A 21,933-nucleotide genomic window follows, 5' to 3' on the forward strand; every position below is an offset into this window, starting at 1 on the left:
TAGGAGTGGGGAAACCAACCCAGTTCACCAGATTAGCCTCCGCCGCTCATGTGGAGGAGTGGGGAACCAAGTCCGGTTCTCCAGATCAGAGTCCACCCCTCAAAACCACCGCTCTTAACCACTACACCACGATGGGAGGAGGAGGAGGCCAAGCACCTCTCAGGACTGCTTCATAGGCAGGCTGATGAAACCCAAAGTAAAGCAGGCCAAGCTTGGATCCAGGCCAGGTTTTGGGTGGCTGCTGGCTGACAGTATCTCACACCAAAGTTAGGGAATTAAAAAAAACCCTAAACTAATTGATTAATCTTTAAAGAGTGAATATAGGGGGCATCCGTATATGCAGGAGAGTGTCTTGACCAATAAGTAAACTACCTCCACTTCCGTTGTCTTCTTCTTTTTCATCATCAAAAAGTCATTTGAAGCAGAAGCTGGCGGCTCAACAGCTTGAAGAGAGTAATAAAAGAGGCAACAAATTCAATGTTTAACCCCCCCAACTTGCAATTTCGGATCTAGCGTTTCGCCTCCCCCTCACCTCCCCCTTAATTTGCTTTCAAATTTGCCCAGTCCAGGAATCTTCCACGAGTACTAGTAGAGAAACTTTCCCTTAATGCTGGGCAACTGCGGAGTCCGGGGCTGCAACCGGAAGGGGAAAACGACAGCAGAGGGTGATTGTCTGGGAGGGGGGGGGTTAGGACCCCTCCTTCCACCACAACATTTTTTTTCTTTTCCAATTGCAGCCCAGCTTTGTGAAAAAAACAAAAAATAAAAAACACCTCTAAAAAGAAATCACAGCACTGAAGGTTTTTGCCCCTAAAATCACTGAAAATGGTTCGCTCGTGATATCTGGTAAATGGGCTAGACGGGTGTCCAGAATGAAGATCCTCACCTTTACTTAAATTAACTGCATTTCTCAGCAGCTGAGAATCTAGACCACAGAGCCATTCTAATTACATAATTAGAACATAAGGACATAAGGAAAGCCCTGCTGGATCAGACCAAGGCCCATCAAGTCCAGCAATCTGTTCACACAGTGGCCAACCAGGTGCCTCTGGGAAGCCCACAAACAAGATGACTGCAGCAGCATTATCCTGCCTGTGTTCCACAGCACCTAATATAATAGGCAAGCTCGTCTGATCCTGGAGAGAGTAGGTGTGCATCATGACTAGTAGCCATTTTCACTAGTAGCCATGGATAGCGCTCGCCTCCATGAACATGTCTACTCCCCTATTAAAGCCTTAGAACATAAGAAAAGCCCTGCTGGATCAGACCCAGGCCCATCAAGTCCAGCAGTCTGTCCACACAGTGGCCAACCAGGTGCCTCTAGGAAGCCCACAAGCAAGACAACTGCAGCATTATCCTGCCTGTGTTCCACAGCACCTAATATATTCGACATGCTCCTCTGATCCTGGAGAGAATAGGTCTGCATCATGACTAGTATCCATTTTAACTAGTAGCCATGGATAGCCCTCTCCTCCATGAACACATCCACTCCCCTCTTAAAACCTTTCAAGCTGGCAGCCATCACCCCATCCTGGGGCAGGGAGTTCCACAATTTAGGGTTAACAATGGATGGCAGCTACAAACCCCAAACTAAAATGTCTCAAAAATTATTTCAAAAGAAAGCAGGGGGGCTTCGAGAAGTGATGCCCAGTGACAGAAAATGAAACCCCTCTTGCTCGATCGTTAAAAGAACACCCCTGGCTGGTAGCACAGGGGACTGTTTTTGCCATCTTTAGGTGATATGTAAGCTTGCTTTTTTTAAAAAACCACTTTGGCCATTCGGGATGCTGTTTTCCCTTCTGGTCAGGCCATGCTTTCTGAGCCTCGTTTTCTGATCAACACCGACTCCATCAAATAGGACACATCTGGTTTGTTTCGACATAAGTGCCAAGTATTCCTGGCCTCCAAAGAGGGCAACGGTGGAGACTCTGCTTAAAATATCCAGCATATTAATGAATGCAGGCGGCTAAGTGGATGCAGGGTGGCTTATAACTAGGCTTACCAGGTCCCTCTTTTTCTTCGGTGGGAGATTTTTGGAGTGGAGGTAGTGGGGGGGAGTGTTGCGTGCTGCCGGAAGTGCTTCAGCACCATCTGAATAATCAGAAGCTGAGGGGTAAGCTGCCGTACTGCAGTCCAAGCTCTGCTCATGACCTGAGTTCTATCCCGACAGAAGTCAGTTTCAGGTAGCCGGCTCAAGGCTGACTCAGCCTTCCATCCTTCCGAGGTTGGTAAAACGAGAACCCAGATTGCTGGGGGTAAAGTGTAGATGACTGGGGAAGGCACTGGCAAACCACCCTGTAAACAAAGTCTGCCTAGGAAATGTCGGGATGTGACGTCACCCCATGGGTCAGGAATGACCCGGTGCTTGCACAGGGGACCTTTACCTTTTTATATCCTCATTTTACCAACCTCGGAAGGACGGAAGGCTGAGTCAACCTTAAGTAGGCTACCTGAAATAGACTTCCGTCAGGATCAAACTCAGGTCATGAGCACAGCTCGGACTGCAGTACTGAAGCTTACCATGCTGTGCCACGGGGCTCTCATCTAAACGTTACACAGTACATTTGTCCCTTCCACTTCCTTCCAGAAACAGTACATTTAAATATAAGTGTGTGTTTCATATAGGGTTGCCAGGTCCCTCTTCGCCACCAGAGGGGAGGTTTTGGGGGAGGAACCTGAGGAGGGCAGTATTTGGGGAGGGGAGGGACTTCAATGCCATAGAGTCCAATTACCAAAATGGCCATTTTTTCCAGGTTATCTGATCTCTATCAGCTGGAGATCAGTTGTAATAGCAGGAGATCTCCAGCTAGTACCTGGAGGTTGGCAGCCCTAGTTTCATAGCTTGGAATAGTTGGGTTCTTCCTTCTCAATAACTAATGGGATAATCAGATACCTTGCTCCAGAAGAGACTGGCCTTTTTCCTCTTCGCTACATTCCAAATGAATTTTTTTAGCCTGTTCCTGGACTTTAGTTTTACATTCCTCTACCCTCTCCTCCAAGTTGGAGAGATATTCATTTGAAAGTGGAGCGTTGTCGTAAAGATACTTAGTGATGTTTTCCAAGGAATAGTCATTTCTTAATGCAGCAATCAAAGGATGAACGTCCGCATCTGGCAAGTAGGGGAATCTCGGCCAATCATTCTGTAATAATCAATCACAGAAAATTATATGATCATCGATCATGGTGAACATCACTTCTTCAAAAATATGTAAGGAATGCACTGTAAAGTCCAGCTTGTTTCAGAGATGACTGGGGCCACAAAACATAGGCAGAGTCCTCACGGTGAAAAACATAGGAGACACACACAGGAGGAAGTGACTTCTACAAGGCCTGCTGAGGCAACTTCATGGCTGAGCAGAGACTTGAAGTCCAGCCCAAGACTAGCACGGCAGTCACTCCATCATGTTCCTAACTTAGGGTTGCCAGGTCCCTCTTCACCACCAGGGGGAGGTTTTTGGGGCAGAGCCTGAGGAGAGCAGGGTTTGGGGAGAGACTTCAATGCCACAGAGTCCAATTGCCAACGCGGCCATTTTTGCCAGGTGAACTGACCTCGATCAGCTGGAGATCAGTTGTAATAGAAGAAGAAGAGTTGGTTTTTATATGCCGACTTTCTCTCCCACTTAAGGCAGAATCAAACCAGCTTACAATCACCTTCCCCTTCCCCTCCCCACAACAGACACCCTGTGAGATAGGTGGGGCTGAGAGAGCTGTGACTTGCCCAAGGTCACCCAGTTGGCTTCATGTGTAGAAGTGGGGGAAAAAATCCGGTTCACCAGATTAGCCTCCGCTGCTCATGTGGAGGACTGGGGAATCAAACCTGGTTCTCCAGATCATATCCCACCGTTCCAAACCATACCACTCTTATCCACTACACCACGCTGGCTCCAGCTAGTACCTGGAGGTCGGCAACCCTATCCTAATTACGTAATAAATCAGACAAGTTCTATGCCACTGATATCACTCCAGCTTAATTTGAGAGGCGAAGTAATCCCTAAAGTGAATACAAAAGCACAACAGCTTCTAAATTGCCTCCAAAACCTACATTTGAAAAAATGTCAAATAACCACAGGAGTGCCTCAGTGCTGAAAGTTTCCCAATTCTGAACTTGCATTCCACAGCCTGAGGATCTGAAATGCCATCCTCATTCAGACTGCCTTCTCAGAATTTACATACATAAGGTCCTTGATTAATATTCTGTCCTTCCTATCTATGGGCCTGCCCCCCCCACCCCCATAATATTAGGATTTTACTTTAAAATGTACCTACCAACTTCTGAGAGCGTAAAAATTCCTCAAACGTGCGAGGAGGCCGGTGCATTTTCCATATACATGTGAAGACACATTTGCCTTCTGAAACAACAAAAAACACATTAAGAACGTAAGGAAATGTACTTAATTACCTGCTTGATTTGCTAAACAACAATAAATTTGTATGCCTAAAACCATAAAGACCTGGTTAATAACTTCTACTGAGATTTAAGAAATGCAGAAAAGCATATGAAAATTTAGTAGGGTCATTGTACATCCCCTTAAAACTGGTAAACATACTCAGCCATGAGTAGGGTTGCCAGGTTCCTCTTTGCCACCGGCGGGAGGTTTCTGAGGCAGAGCCTGAGGAGGGCGGGGTTTGGGGAGGGGAAGGGACTTCAATGCCATAGAGTCAATTGCCAAAGCGGACATTTTCTCCAGGTGAACTGATCTCTATCGGCTGGAGATCAGCTGTAATAGCAGGAGATCTTCGGCTATTACCTGGAGGTTGGCAACCCTTGCTGTGAGGTACCTCTATGGCTGGTGGTGGGTCAAGGGTATATCCTACCCACCCTGATAATGCCTACTGGGCGATGTGAGCACAAAAAAAACATTTCTTTCCATTCAATTTATTTACTAGCTCCTTTGACCAAAGGTCTTGAGCTTAACCATAACAATAATACATAATACAAAACCAAATAATCAATTTACAACACCCAACGTATACTTAAGTTTAAAACACAGTAGAAAACAATTACTAAACATAGCATCACCAGTACCATAACAATATATTCCCCCTGCACCAGCCTCATTGAAATCACAAAATTTATTTCAACATTCAACTCGCAGCTTACATGCTTGTTTTGTTTTGACGTTTGAGCGACATCACCTCCGCCAAAAATCTTGCAACAGAACTAGTGATATCAGGGTGAATATCTCCCATTATGTGGGATATCACCCAGGACTCCAAGGGAAGTTTGTATTTTGACAATATTGGGGTGATCCAACGCAACCGAGGAGCGGTTAAGGAAAGCCCTGCTGGATCAGACCAAGGCCCATCAAGTCCAGCAGTCTGTTCACACAGGGGCCAACCAGGTGCCTCCAGGAAGCCCCCAAACAAGACGACTGCAGCAGCCCCATCCTGCCTGTGTTCCACAGCACCTAATACAATAGGCATGCTCCTCTGATACGGGAGAAAGTAGGTGTGCATCATGACTAGCAGCCATTTTAACTAGTAGCCATGGATAGCCCTTGCCTCCACAAACATGTCTACTCCCCTTAAAGCCTTAGAACATAAGGACACAAGAAAAGCCCTGCTGGATCAGACCAAGTCCCACTGAGTCCAGCAGTCTGTTCGCACAGTGGCCCAACCAGGTGCCTCTAGGAAGCCACAAACAAGACGATTGCAGCAGTATTGTCCTGCCTGTGTTGCACAGCACCTAATATAATAGGCATAAGAACATAAGAAAGGCCATGCTGGATCAGACCAAGGCCCACCAAGTCCAGCAGTCTGTTCACACCGTGGCCGACCAGGTGCCTCTAGGAAGCCCACAAACAAGACGATTGCAGCAGCATTGTCCCACAACACATAAGAACATAAGGCATAAGAACATAAAGGAAAGCCCTGCTGGATCATACCAAGGCCCGTCAAGTCCAGCAGTCTGTTCTCACAGTGGCCAACCTGGTGCCTCTAGGGAGCCCGCAAACAAGACGACTGCAGCAGCATTTATCCTGCCTGTGTCCCACAGCCCCTAATAGGCATGCTTCTCTGCAATTGTAGAGAACAGGTACTCTGGGTACCCAAAGGAAATGCTCCTCTGGTCCTGGAGAGAACAGGCCTGCATCATGACTAGTATCCATTTGGACTAGCAGCCACGGATAGCCCTCTCCTCCATGAACATTTCTACTCATAAGAACATAAAAGCCCCGCTGTATCAGACCAAGGTCCATCAGATCCAGCACTATCCTGCCTGTGTTCCCCAGCACCTAATATATTCGGCATGCTCCTCTGATCCTGGAGAGAATAGGTATGCATCATGACTAGTAGCCATTTGGACTAGCAGCCATGAATAGCCCTCTCCTCCATGAACATGCCCACTCCCCTCTTCAAGCCTTCCAAGTTGGCAGCCATCACCACATAAGAACATAAGAAAGGCCCTGCTGGATCAGACCCAGGCCCATCAAGTCCGGCAGTCTGTTCACACAGTGGCCAACCAGGTGCCTCCAGGAAGCCCCCAAACAAGAGGACTGCAGCAGCACCATCCTGCCTGTGATCCACAGCACCTAATATATTTGGCATGCTCCTCTGATCCTGGAGAGAGTAGGTGTGCATCATGACTAGTATCCATTTGGACTAGCAGCTATGAATACCCCTTTCCTCCATGAATATGTGCACTCCCCTCTTCAAGCCTTCCAAGTTGGCAGCCGTCACCACATCCCGGGGCAGGGAGTTCCACCGTTGAACCACGCCTTGCGTGAGGAATTCCCCCAGTAGGCAAGGGGGCGAGGTCGCACGGCGGCCAGTAAACGGTCGCAGCCGTGCTTCCCTATTGCATGCGTGTCCCCCCCCCCCCAGGAAGCCTGCCCAGAAGCGCCGCCGCCTTCGCCCGTAAGGAAGCAGCCAGCAGCTTCCCTCCACCAAAGTAAAGCCTTCTCGGCGGAAACCGCCCGACCTCGTTGCGAGGAAGGCGCTCTGCCGCTCTTTGGGGGGGCTCGCGAAGCCCCTCGGAGGGCCGCCTCATCACCCCCAACGCCGGGGCGGCCTTCACCACCGGAGCAGGCCCGCTAGGCCCGCGTTGTCGTTGCTAGGCGGCCTTAGCAACGGCTCCCCGGGGCTTCGCGTCCGCCGGGAAAAGCATCCCCCCACCCCGTGTTCCCCTTCCTTCCGTTCCTCCCGCGACGCTTTAGTTCCGGCTCGAGTGCGGCGCATTCGCGCGCGCTGCCTTGTGTTTTGGAGGCGAAGTCGCGGTTCGTAGAGAGGCGACCCCCCGTGACTGACCCCCTCTCCCCGGCGGGAGGAGGAGGAGGAGGAGGGGAGACTCGGAGGGGTTTTTTCTCTGCAACGCGTGCGGTTGCAATCGCAGGTGGGTGCCCAGGGAGACGCTCTGCTGATAGACTCTTGCAAGGAGAGGGTTTGCTGGCTTTTTGCAAGCCGGCCCCTGGAGCAATGGCATGCAAGGGGGGGGGGTGTTGCTCTGAGGGTTGCATTAGGGTTGCCAGCCTCCAGGTACTGGATTCCAAAAAAAATACCTCGTGCTTATGTAACAGGGTGTAAAGAAAAACACAAGCACTGATGGCTGCTAAACATAACAACATACACTTTATCTGTATAAAGCACTGGTTCCCAACCAGGGGTCCGTGGACCCCCAGGGATCCGCGAGAACTAATTAAGGTCCGCGAAACAAAGTTATAAACCCATAATAAATTAATATTTTCCATTAAAAGTTCTCTATTATAAAAATATATATGTTCAAATATTATTCTGTTTAATGTTTAACTAACAGTTATGCTTAAAGTTTATTTTCGAATGCTCTGAATTTTTATTTTGAACCTTGGGGTCCCTGCACCGAACAAAAAAGTCCTAGTGGTCCCTGGTCAAAAAAAGGTTGGGAACCACTGGTATAAAGTGTATGTTGTAGTAGAAAAGGGCAATAGTCCAGGAGCACCTTAAAGACTAACAAAAATGTTTTCTGGCAGGGTATGAGCTTTCGTGAGCCACAGCTCCCTTCTTCAGATACAGCTTAGAATGTGAATCCATCTGTCTTTAAGTAGAGGAGAGTGAATTCAGACAAGCATCAGTATGTAAACGTTAACAGGATGTCAATGTGAATAGCAGGCGTGATGGGATTAGGTGTGATATGCAGAAGAGTCTGTGATGTCCAGGGGAGAGATGGGTGTGGAGAAATCAGCATTGGTAATGAGCCATGAATGCAAGGTCTTTATTCAGCCCAGGTAAATGCATTGACTTTATTGGTTCCTGTGGGTTATCCGGGCTGCGTAACCGTGGTCTTGGTATTTTCTTTCCTGACATTTCGCCAGCAGCTGTGGCAGGCATCTTCAGAGGAGTAACACACTAGTGTCACACAGCCCGGATAACCCATAAGAACCAATGAACTCTGACTGTGAAAGCCTTCGACAATATTTTGCATTGACTTTAGTTTGAATATCAACTGTAATTCAGCAGTTTCAAACTAAAGTCAATGCATTTACCTGGGCTGAATAAAGACCTTGCATTCATGGCTCATTACCAGTGCTGATTTCTCCACACCCATCTCTCCCCTGGACATCACAGACTCTTCTGCATACCACACCTAATCCCATCACGCCTGCTATTCACATTGACATCCTGTTAACATTTACATACTGATGCTTGTCTGAATTCATTCTCCTCTACTTAAAGACAGATGGATTCACATTCTAGCTGTATCTGAAGAAGTGAGCTGTGGCTCACGAAAGCTCACACCCTGCCAGAAAATATGTTTGTTAGTCTTTAAGGTGCTACTGGACTCTGGCCCTTTTCTACTACTGCAGACAGACTAACACAGCTACCCACTGTGAATTATCTTCATGAAAGTGTATGTTGTTATGTTTAGTAGCCATCGGAGCTTGTGTTTTTCTTTAGCCTCCAGGTACTAGCTGGAGATCTCCTGCTATTACAACTGATCTCCGGCCAATAGAGATCAGATCCCCTGGAGAAAATAGAGATTAGTTCACCAGATCTATGCCACTGAAGTCCCTCTCCTCCCCAAACCCCGCCCTCCTCAGGCTCTGCCCCCAAAAAACCTCCAGGTATTTCTCAACCCGGAGCTGGCAATCCTGGTGGTTGGAGGGTTACTGGGATTGCAGCTGATCTCCAGGCGACAGAGATCGGTTCACCTGAAGAAAATGGCAGCTTTGGAGAGTGGACTCGATGGCATTATACTCACTAGGGTTGCCAACCTCATTGTAATAGCTGGAGATCTCCTGCTATTACAACCGACCTCCAGCCAATAGAGATTAGATCACCTGGAGAAAATGGCCATTTTGGCAATTGGACTCTATGGCTGTGAAGTCCCTCCCCTCCCTCCTCAGGCTCCGCCCAACCCCCCCCACTGGTGGCTAAGAGGGACCTGGCAACCCCAGATCCCACTGAAGTTCCTCCCTTCCCCAAACCCCACCGTCTTCAGATTCCACCCCAAAAAAACTCCAGGTACTTCCTAACCTGGAGCTGGCAACTCGAGTTTCTCTCCCTATCGTGAAACACCCCCTGTTAATACAGGAGGAGCCATAACTCCATAGTAAAGCCTACGGTATCCAAGTCCGATCCCCAGCATGTCCATTCAAAAGGAGCAGGTAGCAGGTGACCTGAAAGACCTCTACCTGAGACCCTGGAGAGCCGCAGCCAGTGAGTGTAGACAAACGATACTGACATTGATATACTCTTACCGTATAAGGCAGCTTCAGTACATAAAAAAGGCCCTGCTGGATCAGACCAAGGCCCATCAAGTCCAGCAGTCTGTTCACACAGTGGCCAACTTGGAAGCCCACAAGCAAGACGACAGCAGCAACATTATCCTGCCTGCGTCCCATGGCACCTAATATAATAGGCATGCTCATAAGAACATAAGAAAAGCCCTCCTGGATCAGACCAAGGTCCATCAAGTCCAGCAGTCTGTTTTTACAGTGGCCAACCAGGTGCTTCTAGGAAGCCCACAAACAAGACAACTGCAGCAGCACCATCCTGCCTGTGTTCCACAGCACCTAATATAATAGCCATGCGCCTCTGATCCTGGAGAGAATAGGTATGCATCATGACTAGTATCCATTTTAACTAGTAGCCACGAATACCCCTCCATGAACATGCCCACCCCCCTCTTAAAGCCTTCCAAGTTGGCAGCCATTACCACATCCTGGGGCAGGGAGTACAAAGTGATATAAGGACTCAGGTTCAACCCTTGGCATCTCCAGTTAAAAAGACCAGGAGGTAGATGACGTGAAAAGTCTTCACCTGGCAGCCACGGAAGTGTCTCCCTCACTCTGCAAGCCGTATTTCTCTTGTCGGTGTCAATAACAACAGAACTTTGGTACTGACCACTGCTGTCAACAAGTCATTATAGTGAAGGGACTTGGGTTTTAGGATTGGGAATGCATGACAAATTAAAGAGCTTCCTGTTCTCCCTTTTCTCACAAAGGAATCTGCGTGGTTGGAAGGTGAGACTACAACCTGATGAGCTTTCTTCACCCCCACCTCGAGCTTTCCAGAATAAACTGAGAAAATTCTGAGACATCCGGGGGGACAAAGAGCTAACCTTGCCATTGGAAGCGAGGTCAGTTACATGAGAACGACGCAGACCGATTTAGCCTCTGCTGCCGCCTTCCTCAGCTGAGTCAAAGTGACAGCGCCAAGTTTTCTGATGTCTCGCAAATTCTTTTATCGCTTTCTTAATATCGCTTTCCTTAATAAGCATCATTGCGCTGGGCAGTATGACAGATATTAACCACAGAGTTGGCAGAGCGAATGCGGTGAACTTAGAAAATATTCCGTGGGCAGCGGTCGCAGCAAAAAATAAATAAATGAGATAATTGCCCTGTAACTCCTTTTGGTTTTGGATTTGTAGGACTGAGTGGAGTTTCTCAAATGTCTGAAGCTAAATAAGCCTGCTCTTATCTCTGATTTTGTATCTGCCACTCCAGATAAATAGAGGCAAAACCAGCTTACCTACATGTATTTATTTCCTTTATAAAATGTCCTATCATGCCAAATGGCCTATGAGGGGCCTCTGGGCTGCCTCTTCTCCCCCAGCACCCCTGATCAGAGTTGGGTCGCTGCAGTGCTCCTAACTAGAGTTCCCACGGAACGCATAGCTGGCATCATGCTGCAAGAAACATAGGTGGTAATAAAAAGAAAATCGTGAGTAGGCATTACAGAATAGCTTAAGAAATAGGCGTGTGATAGCATTTTTTACTAAGGGATATTACAGTTATATTAAAACATGGCTTTTTAATTTAGACATGTTTACTTACCTAGTTCATGTTATAGAAAGTAGCTGTTGAACGGCACTCTTTGGAAGGTTTGATATATTGCCTGTGTAGGTTTTGTGTTCAGAATGTTATTGTATTGTATGTCTTTTGTGTTGTATATATAAAATATTTAATTTTTTTAAAATGCTGCAAATCCCTGTGGTGATCACATGGTGTACGTAACATGGCTCTAAGGGCCCATTCCTGAAAATCGGGCCCAAAGCCCTTAGGAGGCCGACTACGGCCTCCGCTGGCACAGGGGCCCGCACCAACGGCGCCTGGAAGGAGCACGCCAGCATTAGTGGCCCCAGCACCGGCGTGCAGGGCCGGGCACCGCTCCCCGACCGCCGCTGCCGACCACCGGCACAGGCTGCAGCGGTGAGCCGGGAGGCGTTCCCAGGGCATAACGGTGCCGGCCGACGTTAATCGGCCTCCCGAGCACTTTCGGCTCAGGAACGCCCCTTTTTATTTTTGCAAAGATACTCCAGCAACGCCGCTAGTTTGCCTCCAACGCCCGGCGCAGGCATTCCTTTCAGTAATGCGCTGTCAGTAACCCTTCAGTACTGAAGAACCAAAAACACAGAGCGTAGAAAATAAAGAAGCAGAGCTTTGAGCTTTACAAAAAAAAAAAAGTTGATATTTTGCTTATAAAAGGAGGGAAGGAAAAGTACAGAATGTTGGGTAACGTTCTCTAAGGTGGTACACAGGAAGCAGATTACAGAAAGAATGTATGAAGTCCTTGGCTCTGTTAAGCTGCAGTCTTCAAAAGCACCATGAATTTAAACAAACAAACCACAATAGCAGTTGATTTTTAAATCGATCTAATCAGTAAGATCTGCGGTGTTTTAGATTCTGTTTGAAAGTTTTGATCCTTCTCTATTCAGGTCAGGAACCTCCCTTGAACTGAAGATGTCTTTATCTTCAGCTGCAATTTTAGAAGGAGACCAAGGAACAAAAAGAAAAACCGAATCTCTAAAAAGTCCCGATTCACAGGCTGCTTCCGTGCCTCAAGAAACCCCGCTTCAAAATTTGTGCCTGGCTTCTCAGGCAGTTCTCGAAAGAGCCCAAAAACAAGGGAGATCAAAGTGTACCAAATGCAACAGTTCAAGGATGTTCTACTGTTACACTTGCTACGTTCCAGTTGAGACTGTGCCTACCAGAGAAATTCCTGTTGTAAAGGTTAGTGCGGGACACACTTTATTTTTGGTCTAGTTTGTTGCTTTTTACTTGTGTGTTTAGGAACAAGAGGAGCTGTACTAGCTCAGACCAATGGTTCATCTAGTCCAGCTAATCTGGTGAACCGGTTTGATTCCCCACCCCTCCACTTGAGCAGCGGACACTAATCTGGTGAATCGGGTTGGTTTCCCCACTCCTACACAAGAAGCCAGCTGGGTGACCTTGGGCTAGTCACAGCTCTCATAGAGCTCTCTCGGCCCCACCTGTGTCTGTTGTGGGGAGGGGAAGGGAAGGTGATTGTAAGCCTGTTTGATTCTTCCTTAAGTGGTAGAGAAAGTCGGCATATAAAAACTAACTCTTCTTCTTCTGTTGAATTGTTCAGCACCGGGCACACATACCGGATGGGGGACATTCTTCTGGGTAGTGGCGTGTGTAAACAGGATCTTGGGGGGGTTTGGTGGACTGCAAATTGAGTACGAGTGGCCAGTTTTGCATTATGTCGTAAACCCAGAATACATCTCTTTACGGACACGTTTGTGGTTCCGTTTGCAGCTTCCCGTGAAGATTGACATCATTAAACACCCCAACGAAACAGACGGCAAAAGCACAGCGGTCCATGCCAAGCTCCTGGCACCTGAAGACGTTACTATTTACACCTATCCTTGTATTCCAGATTATGAAGAAATGAAACACGAAGTAAGAGATTGAATAGCTGTAAGGTAGGAAAGAGCCCCGTGGCGCAGAGTGGTAAGCTGCAGTACTGCAGTCCAAGCTCTGCTCACGACATAAGCTCGATCCCAATGGGAGTTGGTTTCAGGTAGCTGGCTCAAGGTTGACTCAGCCTCCCATCCTTCCAAGGTCGGTAAAACAAGTACCCAGCTTGCAGCTGGGGGTAAAGTATAGATGACTGGGGAAGGTATAGATGACTGGGGAAGGCACTGGCAAACCACCCCGTAAACAAAGTGCCTGGTAAACATCGGGATGCGACATCACCCCATGGGTCAGGAACAACCTGGTTCTTGCACAGGGGACTTCCTTTACTTTTAAGATGGAAGGTATAAAGGGGAGTATTCCTTCCTCTTTCCACTTTGCTGCGGCTTGAAAAATACACTTGTTTTAAAATTCAAGACACTAATCCCATGTTTTGGTCTTTGGGGGAAACTGCCACAATAAGTAACGCTGACTATAGGCGTGGCTCAGTGGTAGAGCATCTGCTTGGCATGCAGAATGTCCCAGGCTCAATCCCCGGCATCTCCAGTTAAAGCGACCAGGCAAGTAGGTGATGGGAAAGACCCCTGCCTGAGACCCTGGAGGGCCGCTGCTGGTCTGAGTAGACAATACTGACTTTGATGGACCAAGGGTCTGATTCAGTATAAGGCATCTTCATGTGTTCATGTGACCAATGTTGATATCTGCACTGTGCAGGGGGTGCTGGTCTAAAGACACTTAATGAGTTCTGGGTTATGTAAAGTTTAAATTTGAAATCCCTGGCTGAAAAAGTTCATGGCTGCATCATCAGCACAGTCTAAAAAACGGTAACCTAAGTTCACAGGTTTGGATCTGTTGTTTTTCTTTCTAGATCGCGCTTATCTTTCCCGGACCCAATTCAGTTTCGGTAAACGACATCCCCCTCTCTTTGCAAAACAAACTGGAAAAGAAAGTGGGTTGCGAAAAGGACGACGGTTCGCCAGCGGAACCAGTTCTCAAGCATGCAAAAGTGGAGCCAGATGGCAACTTCAGCGAACTCAACTCTCGCAGCGTGAGCAAAAATTCAGGGTTGAAGAAAATCATATTTGTTGACAGTACCTGGAATCAGACGAACAAGATAATCACCGATGAGCGACTCCAAGGTGAGGACGGGCAAACCAGCACTAGTCCCATTGCACAAGCCAGTAAGCGGCAGAGCTAGGGAACTGCCCACCGCAGGTATAGATGCTGAGAAACTGTCACAGGTGGGCAGATCTACTTGGCCGCACATGCAATGCTGACAGGTCTATGCAAGTTATGATTTCCTCCTAATACTATGGCACAGAGTGGCTTTTTGTATGTATGTCCTAACCTGGGACATACATACAAACAGGGGAGGGGCTGTGGCTCAGCGTTAGAGCATCTGGTTGGCATGCAAAAGGTCCCAGGTTCAATCCCCGGCATCTCCAGTTAAAAGGATTAGGTATGGGAGGCAAGATGATGGGATAGACTTCTACCTGAGACCCTAAAGAGGGGCCAGGGGCCATGGCTCAGGGGTAGAGCATCTGCTTGGCATGCAGAAGGTCCCAGGTTCAATCCCCAACATCTCCAGTTAAAGGGACAAGGCAGGTAGGTGATGTGCACAGTTATTACATCTGGTCCAATGCATTGATATTCTTTCTTCTCTCTCCCCTTCCCCCGGCTTCCCTCCCATACAGGGTTGCTCCAAATCGAGCTGAAATCGAGGAAAACCTGCTTTTGGCGTCACCAGAGAGGAAAGCCAGATACATACCTGTCTACTATCGAAGCAATTTATTACTTTTTAGTAGATTATCACCAGGAACTCTTAAAAGAAAAATACGAAGGACAGTATGACAATTTGCTTTTCTTCTATTCCTTTATGTACAAACTGATAAAAAATGCCAGGAGTTCCGCCGGCAAAGAATAAAGCAAGGAGTGCCTCGTTGGGGCAAAAGCAAACCCCCCTTTGCCCCTTGGTTCTTTTAAAGATTAAGTCCAATGAGGAAAGGTTGAAGGAGGTGGGGATGTTTAGCCTGGAGAGGAGAAGACTGGGAGGGGATATGATAACCATCTTCAAGTACTTGAAGGGCTGTCATGTAGAGGAGGGTGCCGAGTTGTTTCCTGTTGCCCAGAAGGTCGGACCAGAACCAGCGGGTTGAAATCAAATCAAAAGAGTTTCCGTCTAGACATTGGGAAGAATTTTCTAACAGTTAGAGCGATTCCTCAGTGGAACAGGCTTCCTCGGGAGGTGGTGAGCTCTCCTTCCCTGGAGGTTTTTGAGCAGAGGCTAGATGGCCATCTGTAAGCAATGCTGATTCTATGACCTTAGGCAGATCATGAGAGGGAGGGCACCTTGACCATCTTCTGGGCATGGAGTAGGGGTCACTGGGGGTGTGGGGGGGAGATAATTGTGAATGTCCTGCAGTGTGCAGCGGGTTGGACTAGATGACCCTGGTGGTCCCTTCCAACTCCATGATTCTTATCATAAGGACAGGAATGGCCTTGGCCATCTTCTGGGCATGGAGTAGGGGTCACTGGGGGTGGGGTGGGAGGTAGTGTGAATTTCCTGCATTGTGCAGGGGGTTGGACTAGATGACCCTGGTGGTCCCTTCCAACTCTGTGATTCCTATAATAAGGACAGGAATGGAGCAGTATAGGACAGCTGGCTAGAAAACTTTTCAGAAGCGCCCCAACCTTTGGATCCAAGCTCCTGCCGGGTGCCTCAGGCAAATCTCCATCGCACCGCTGTCGGAGCCTCTCCCCCAGCAAAAAGCCTGCAAAAACTATAAAACGTTTCCAGGGTTAAAACGAGCAACAAGAGATGCCAACATGAAGCCTCTTTTCTTAAACACGCGAAAGTTTAACTTCGGCTGCTTCACTGTGTAAGAATGCGCTCTTCACCAGCGAGGGTGACCTCACTCTGGTGATGTCACTGACTCCTTTAAAAGGATTGGAACACCGTTTCATTAGACACTTAAAAAAAAAAAAAGCCCTATGTCCAGACTGATGCATTCGGTAGGATGCCAACAGTAAACATGTTTGTATTTAAGTTAAGCTGTAAAAGCTGCTTTGTTAATATTATAATAGCAGCTAGACTGGAACCGCTGTTTATATGCCCTTTTCAGGTTGAGAACTCTGCTGCCGTCCCCTTAAGGTTTCCTGCCGAATTCTGGGATAATAGTGTTACATACTTGTCTTAGCAAAGCAACAGCTGACGATTAATGGGGGGGGGGAGAAGCTTTGGCAGTTGCTTTTAAAGGACTGCAGAGGATTTGGGGGTCTGGTGTGTCTGTGGGCATGCCAGTTCTGCCTGTATACCAGAGACCATTACCCCAATCCTCCTCTCCCCTCTCCCATGATAAATGAAGAGGCCTCGCCAGGAAGAAAAACTGTCAGGGACAAAAAAATCTGTGCCCTGTAGCTATGCTTTTGTTGTTTGCTTTTCTTGTGTTTCTAGCAATGTACTAAAGCAGGAATCGGGTTGGTTAAATGTAGTTAAGAACATAAGAGAAGGTTTGATTCCCCACTCCTCCACATGAGAGGCGGAGGCTAATCTGGTGAACTGGATTTTTTTCCCCACTTCTACACATGAAGTCAGCTGGGTGACCTTGGGCTAGTCACATTCTCTCAGTCCCACCTACCTCACAGGATGTCCGTTGTGGGGAGGGGAAGGGAGGGTGATTGCAAGCTGGTTCGATCCTTAAGTGGTAAAGAAAGAAGGCATATAAAAACCAACTTTTCTTCTCCTCCTCCTCTTCTTCTCCTTCTATGGAGCCCAGTGTTAAATCAGCATGGGCAAAAGCAAAGACCACAAAACAGCATGCAGAGCATGGCCCCATTGGTCCCAACTGTAATCTGTCCCAAGAAGAGTAACCCCAAGTTCAACATTTAGACCCATGTAAGGAAAAGAGATAGAGAGCCCCGTGGCGCAGAGTGTTAAGCTGCAGTACTGCAGTCCAAGCTCTGCTCACGACCTGAGTTCGATCCCGATGGAAGTTGGTTTCAGGTAGCCGGCTCAAGGTTGACTCAGCCTTCCATCCTTCCGAGGTCGGTAAAATGAGTACCCAGCTTGCTGGGGGTAAAGGGAAGATGACTGGGGAAGGCAGTGGTAAACTACCCCGTAAACAAAGTCTGCCTTGGAAACGTCAGGATGTGACGTCACCCCATGGGTCAGGAATGACCCGGTGCTTGCACAGGGGACCTTTACCTTTACCTTTAAGGAAAAGAGAAGACCTGACCTAGATGGCCAAGGCTAGCCCAATCTCGTTAGATCTTGGCTGCTAAGCAGGCAGGGTCAGCTCTGGTTAGTATTTGGATGGGAGACCACCAAGGTCTCTGCTTAGCTTACTAGATTTGATTAAATCGGGCTAGCCTGGGCTATCCAGATCAGGGAATGGGCAAGTACCATGGTTTATTCGAAATGCTTATTTGTAATGGCAGTAACAATGTTAGAAAAAATAGCTAATCAGCAAATGATGGGATACTCTTATTTGTTTTAATAATAAATACAGAGATTTATAGTTTCATCCATTAAGGCACAAAAGCCACACACATTTCTCACATTTATTCTCCCACGTGTTCCTACCTGCATGTCTGAAAGGATACTCATTGCTTCGTCCGCCATGTCTTCTACCATCAAATTCAAGGCAGCGTACGGGAGGGGTCCAATCCAGTCAATGAGAAGATCCCAGACCAGCCAAGCTTCAGCCAGATGGCTTTATCCTACGCCTTCCGTTCATAGAATCACAGAGTTGGAAGGGACCACCAGGGCCATCAAGTCCAACCCCCTGCACAATGCAGGAAATTCAAAACTACCTCCCACTCCCCTAGTGACCAGAAGATGGCCAAGATGCCCTCCCTCTCATCATCTGCCTAAGGTCACAGAATCAGCATTGCTGACAGATGGCCATCTAACCTCTTCTTAAAAACCTCCAGGGAAGGAGAGTTCACCACCTCCCGAGGAAGCCTGGTCCACTGAGGAACCGCTCTGTTAGAAAATTCTTCCTAATGTCTAGACGGAAACTCTTGATTTAATTTCAACCCGTTGGTTCTGGTTCGACCTTGGGCAACAGAAAACAACTCGGCACCCTCCTCTATATGACAGCCCTTCAAGTACTTGAACATGGTTATCATATCCCCTCTCAGTCTTCTTCTCTTCAGGCTAAACATACCCTGGTATATAAATCTTTACTGAACGAAACAAATAAAGGGCACACATCATACAGTTTAAGACCCATCGATTTCAAAGTCCTGGACTTGTTCGGCGCAAGCAGTAGCGTTGGATCGCGCCCTATCTGGCCTGACTGGGAATATTTTAATGGGCGTGGCTTTCCCTAATCTTGGATTGTAAAGCATCACAAGTTTTCTTGGCGTCCCCAAGCAGCATTGAGGTATTGGGCTTGTAAAAAATGGGGTTGTCGACGGCAGCGTACCCAACTCCCAGCGTGCGCTTCATGACAATCGCCTGGGGAGATAGTAGAAGAAGAGTTGGTTTTATACCCCACTTTACCGCAAGGAGTCTCAAAGCAGCTTACAATCACCTTCCCTTCCGCTCCCCACAACAGGCACCTTGTGAGGTACGTGGGGCTGAGAGAGTTCTGAGGGAACTGTGACTAGCCCAAGGTCTCCCAGCAGGCTTAGGGTTGCCAACGTCTACGTACTAGCTGGAGATCTGCTATTACAACTGATCTCTACCTGGAGAAAATGGCCGATTGGGCAATTGGACTCTACGGCATTGAAGTCCCTTCCCTCCCCAAAACCTCCCACCGGTGGCAAAGAGGGACCTGGCAAGCAGGCTTCATGTGGAGGAGTGGGGAATCAAACCCAGTCCTCCAGATTAGAGTCCACCGCCCTTAACCGCTGCACCACGCTGGCATGAAAGAGGGTATCCCAGTAATGGCATTGACTGTACTGTAGAAAAAATGGTAAAAAAAATGTACTCTGGACTGCAGGATCAGTCATGGAAATATGTTTCTGCATACGTGGTTTCATGTGCTTAATTCACATCCATCCTTACTGCAGTTCTAAAGAACTCACTGTCTTGCTCACTAATAAGATAGTTCATGGGTTTTGGTTTTGGAATGTATAAACTGGCCCTCATCCTCCAGAGCTGGCCAGAAACCACATCATAATAACTGCTTGGTCATAAACTGAGTGCCAAGACCATGTGGCCGTACCCATTTACTTGCAAAACCAGGACCTCAAGATACTTAAGCCTTAAAGTCGTCAAGGGATTCGGCTGGCTTCTCACTTGGTTTCACAAGAGTTGCTCTTCAGCACGCAACCTCCCTATCCAGGGAGAAAGTCTTCTGAAAAGTCTCCAGGGATCTTTGGGTGAAAACGCACAGTCGCTTTAGCCTCCTTTATTCCCTGTTTCAGCCAGGATCGAATGCAAGTTCGGTGAAAACGCATGCGTTCGATCCTGGCTGAATCCTGGCTGAAACGGAATAAAGGAGGCTAAAGCGACCGTGTGTTTTCACTCTTTTCTCTCCCAATCGGAAAGCTAGCTCTGCTCATCCCTGACGAAGAAAGATCATTTCAGAGTCAAAGAAAAATGCCATTTGTCCCATTGGTCGCCACTCACTTGCTTGGCTTTCCAGACCTCCAGGACAGGCATGCCAGCAATAATTGAGTTGGGATCTTCCTGGGCGGCGGAGTTCACGGTGTCGTTGGCACCAATTACCAGAGCCAAGTCTGTCTCTGAGAGAAAAAAAGACAATACATTGCAAAATAACAAATGCGTCAAAACTTGGAAAAGCGGCCCTCTTTTCTCAGGGCTTTCTAACTCTTCACTGAAGGAGATTTTCCAGCGCCTCCGGGAAGGGGAAGAAACAGATTGATCGATAAGGCATTTCCTGGCCTGATGGAAGACGGGTGCGGAAATAGTACCAACCTCCAGGTACTGCTGAACCTAATAAATAGCACGTGGGCTCAAAATCTAAACTCAATATTCAAAGTACAAAAAAGTAATAGTCAAAAAAAAAATTAATACATGACGACCAACTGCCAATGGAAAAACAATTGTATTAAATAGGCATTAAAGGCACGCCAACTTCAAATGAAGAACCCCGTGGCGCTGAGTGTTAAGCTGCAGTACTGCAGTCAAAAGCTCTGCTCACGACCTGAGTTCGATCCCGACGGAAGTCGGTTTCAGGTCGCCGGCTCAAGGTTGACTCAGCCTTCCATCCTTCCGAGGTCGGTGAAATGAGCACCCAGCTTGCTGGGGGTAAAGGGAAGATGACTGGGGAAGGCACTGGCCAACCACCCCGCAAACAAAGTCTGCCTTGGAAACGTCGGGATGTGACATCACCCCATGGGTCAGGAACGACCCGGTGCTTGCACGGGGACCTTTACCTTTACCTTTTAACTTCAAATGAGGAAACAATAATATAAATGTAGGCATTAAAGGCATGCCAACTCTAAGTGAACAAAAGCAAACGGGAATAAACATAAACATATAATACAGAAGCATTCAATTCATGCCACTGCAGATAGACCCCGTAGACTACAAAGTTCCAAATAAACGTAAAGACCCCACCAAAGCGCGTCAGTGACAATAGTCATGTAAATGAAGCCTTTTGCAAAAGAGGGTCTAAAACCGGGCCAGCCGGCTAGACAACAAGCAATTGGACCCGGCAAGTATGCAGGTGGATCCGAGCATTGAATTTCACTTCTTCAGCTTCTCGTCCAGTAATTTGCTCACTGTAGAATGTGTGCCGTTACAGAATTTCACAAAATCTCTTATTACATTCCTAGAACTTTTTAGCATCTGCCACCGCCCTTGCAGGCTGGATTCTCAATGAGCTCAACCTCCAGGTACTAGCTGGAGATCTGTCCTGCCTCCCCCCCCACCTGCTTTTTCGTTTTGTTTTTAAGAGAAACAAATTGCACAAATGTGGCTTCCGCACAAATTAGGCATTTTCACGGTGTGCTTGGCTTGTGCGGGGGATCTACACAGTAAAAATAAGAGGAACACGCCATTACCCCACCTTGCAAAGCCATGGAAAGCTGTGTGAAGCTAAGGCTCTGATTAGCTTTGAGTGAGTGTCTGGACTGGTCGGGGATTCGAACCCAAGCCCGCCCAGTCCAATGCAGTTCATGTCACCGCCGCAACAGTCCCTTGGTGTCGCTTGAACAGGGGCCAGCGAGTCTTTAAATAAATAGGCCTGTTGAGCAAAACTCCATCTGGCTTGTGTGTTATGCAACGGCCCTAAAGACTTGTCACAGTGGACAGATGGATTAGTTCCCCCACCAAATCTATGTAAATAACGTGTTGTGTTTGGTTTGTTCTTTGCTGTTGTTTTTAATTTGGGGCCAAACTGAACACATTTAAAAGGGGGGGAGATCCTAGCGCTCAGTGCATTTGACTGGCAGCCTCACCAAGCCTTTAACGCCAGACTCAGCCAGCGACCAAAGTTCGGACAATGTTGTAGGCTGCAGGGGGCGGGCCCCTTTCACTTTCCCCGAAGCTCCAGGCCGTGGAGAAAGGGCCTGGGAGTTTCGGACACAGAATCATAAGGAGGCCTGTGGTTGTGTGCATATCCCTGCATTGCAAAATAAATGCTGCGGCACCATGTAACGTATGCAAGCTGGGCATATTTGCACAGATCTGATATGTTTTTTCACAATTTATTCCACTTCTGGTGGCGAAAGGGGACAGGAAAATAGCTATGTGGGGCCTGGAAACCTTGCCCCCTGATGAATACATAGTTCAGCACACACACGCCAGCTGCTGATTTCACTAGGCGTTGGCAGTACGGTTGCCAGGTCCCTCTTCATCACTGGCGGGAGGTTTTGGGGGCGG

The 21,933-nt window shown here is 47.8% G+C and overlaps 3 protein-coding genes across 3 annotated transcripts in view; 1 reads left to right on the forward strand and 2 right to left on the reverse strand.

The window, feature by feature from the left end:
• The window catches only part of FAM227B (family with sequence similarity 227 member B), a 106,944-nt gene extending 95,293 nt beyond the window's left edge, over positions 1-11,651 (reverse strand). Inside the window, exons 1-4 of the mRNA XM_056866077.1 lie at positions 11,516-11,651; positions 4,267-4,349; positions 2,894-3,140; positions 373-443 (exon numbers count right to left, since the gene is read on the reverse strand). Coding sequence (XP_056722055.1) covers positions 373-443; positions 2,894-3,140; positions 4,267-4,349; positions 11,516-11,651 — 537 coding nt within the window. The remainder of the gene's footprint in view (positions 1-372; positions 444-2,893; positions 3,141-4,266; positions 4,350-11,515) is intronic.
• A 504-nt stretch (positions 11,652-12,155) lies between these two features.
• Positions 12,156-15,058, forward strand: DTWD1 (DTW domain containing 1). The gene is made up of 4 exons (XM_056865922.1): positions 12,156-12,425; positions 12,975-13,118; positions 14,002-14,272; positions 14,828-15,058. Exons 1-4 carry the CDS (start codon positions 12,156-12,158, stop codon positions 15,055-15,057), a joined length of 915 nt encoding a protein of 304 aa, XP_056721900.1. The 3' UTR covers position 15,058.
• Positions 15,059-18,424: 3,366 nt separating this feature from the next.
• The window catches only part of LOC130492119 (NAD(P) transhydrogenase, mitochondrial-like), a 65,162-nt gene continuing 61,653 nt past the window's right edge, over positions 18,425-21,933 (reverse strand). Inside the window, exons 20-21 of the mRNA XM_056865909.1 lie at positions 19,714-19,829; positions 18,425-18,594 (exon numbers count right to left, since the gene is read on the reverse strand). Coding sequence (XP_056721887.1) covers positions 18,445-18,594; positions 19,714-19,829 — 266 coding nt within the window. The 3' untranslated portion in view covers positions 18,425-18,444. The remainder of the gene's footprint in view (positions 18,595-19,713; positions 19,830-21,933) is intronic.

Source organism: Euleptes europaea, chromosome 20 (genome assembly GCF_029931775.1).
Source record: "Euleptes europaea isolate rEulEur1 chromosome 20, rEulEur1.hap1, whole genome shotgun sequence".
Lineage (NCBI taxonomy): Eukaryota > Metazoa > Chordata > Lepidosauria > Squamata > Sphaerodactylidae > Euleptes > Euleptes europaea.

Bases quoted from the DNA above. Each gene is read 5' to 3' on its own strand.
- DTWD1 (XM_056865922.1), top strand. From the start codon at position 12,156: ATGTCTTTATCTTCAGCTGCAATTTTAGAAGGAGACCAAGGAACAAAA. The intron at 12,426-12,974 runs GTTAGTGCGGGA...TTCCGTTTGCAG, and splicing joins GAGAAATTCCTGTTGTAAAG to CTTCCCGTGAAGATTGACAT. The intron at 14,273-14,827 runs GTGAGGACGGGC...CCTCCCATACAG, and splicing joins CACCGATGAGCGACTCCAAG to GGTTGCTCCAAATCGAGCTG.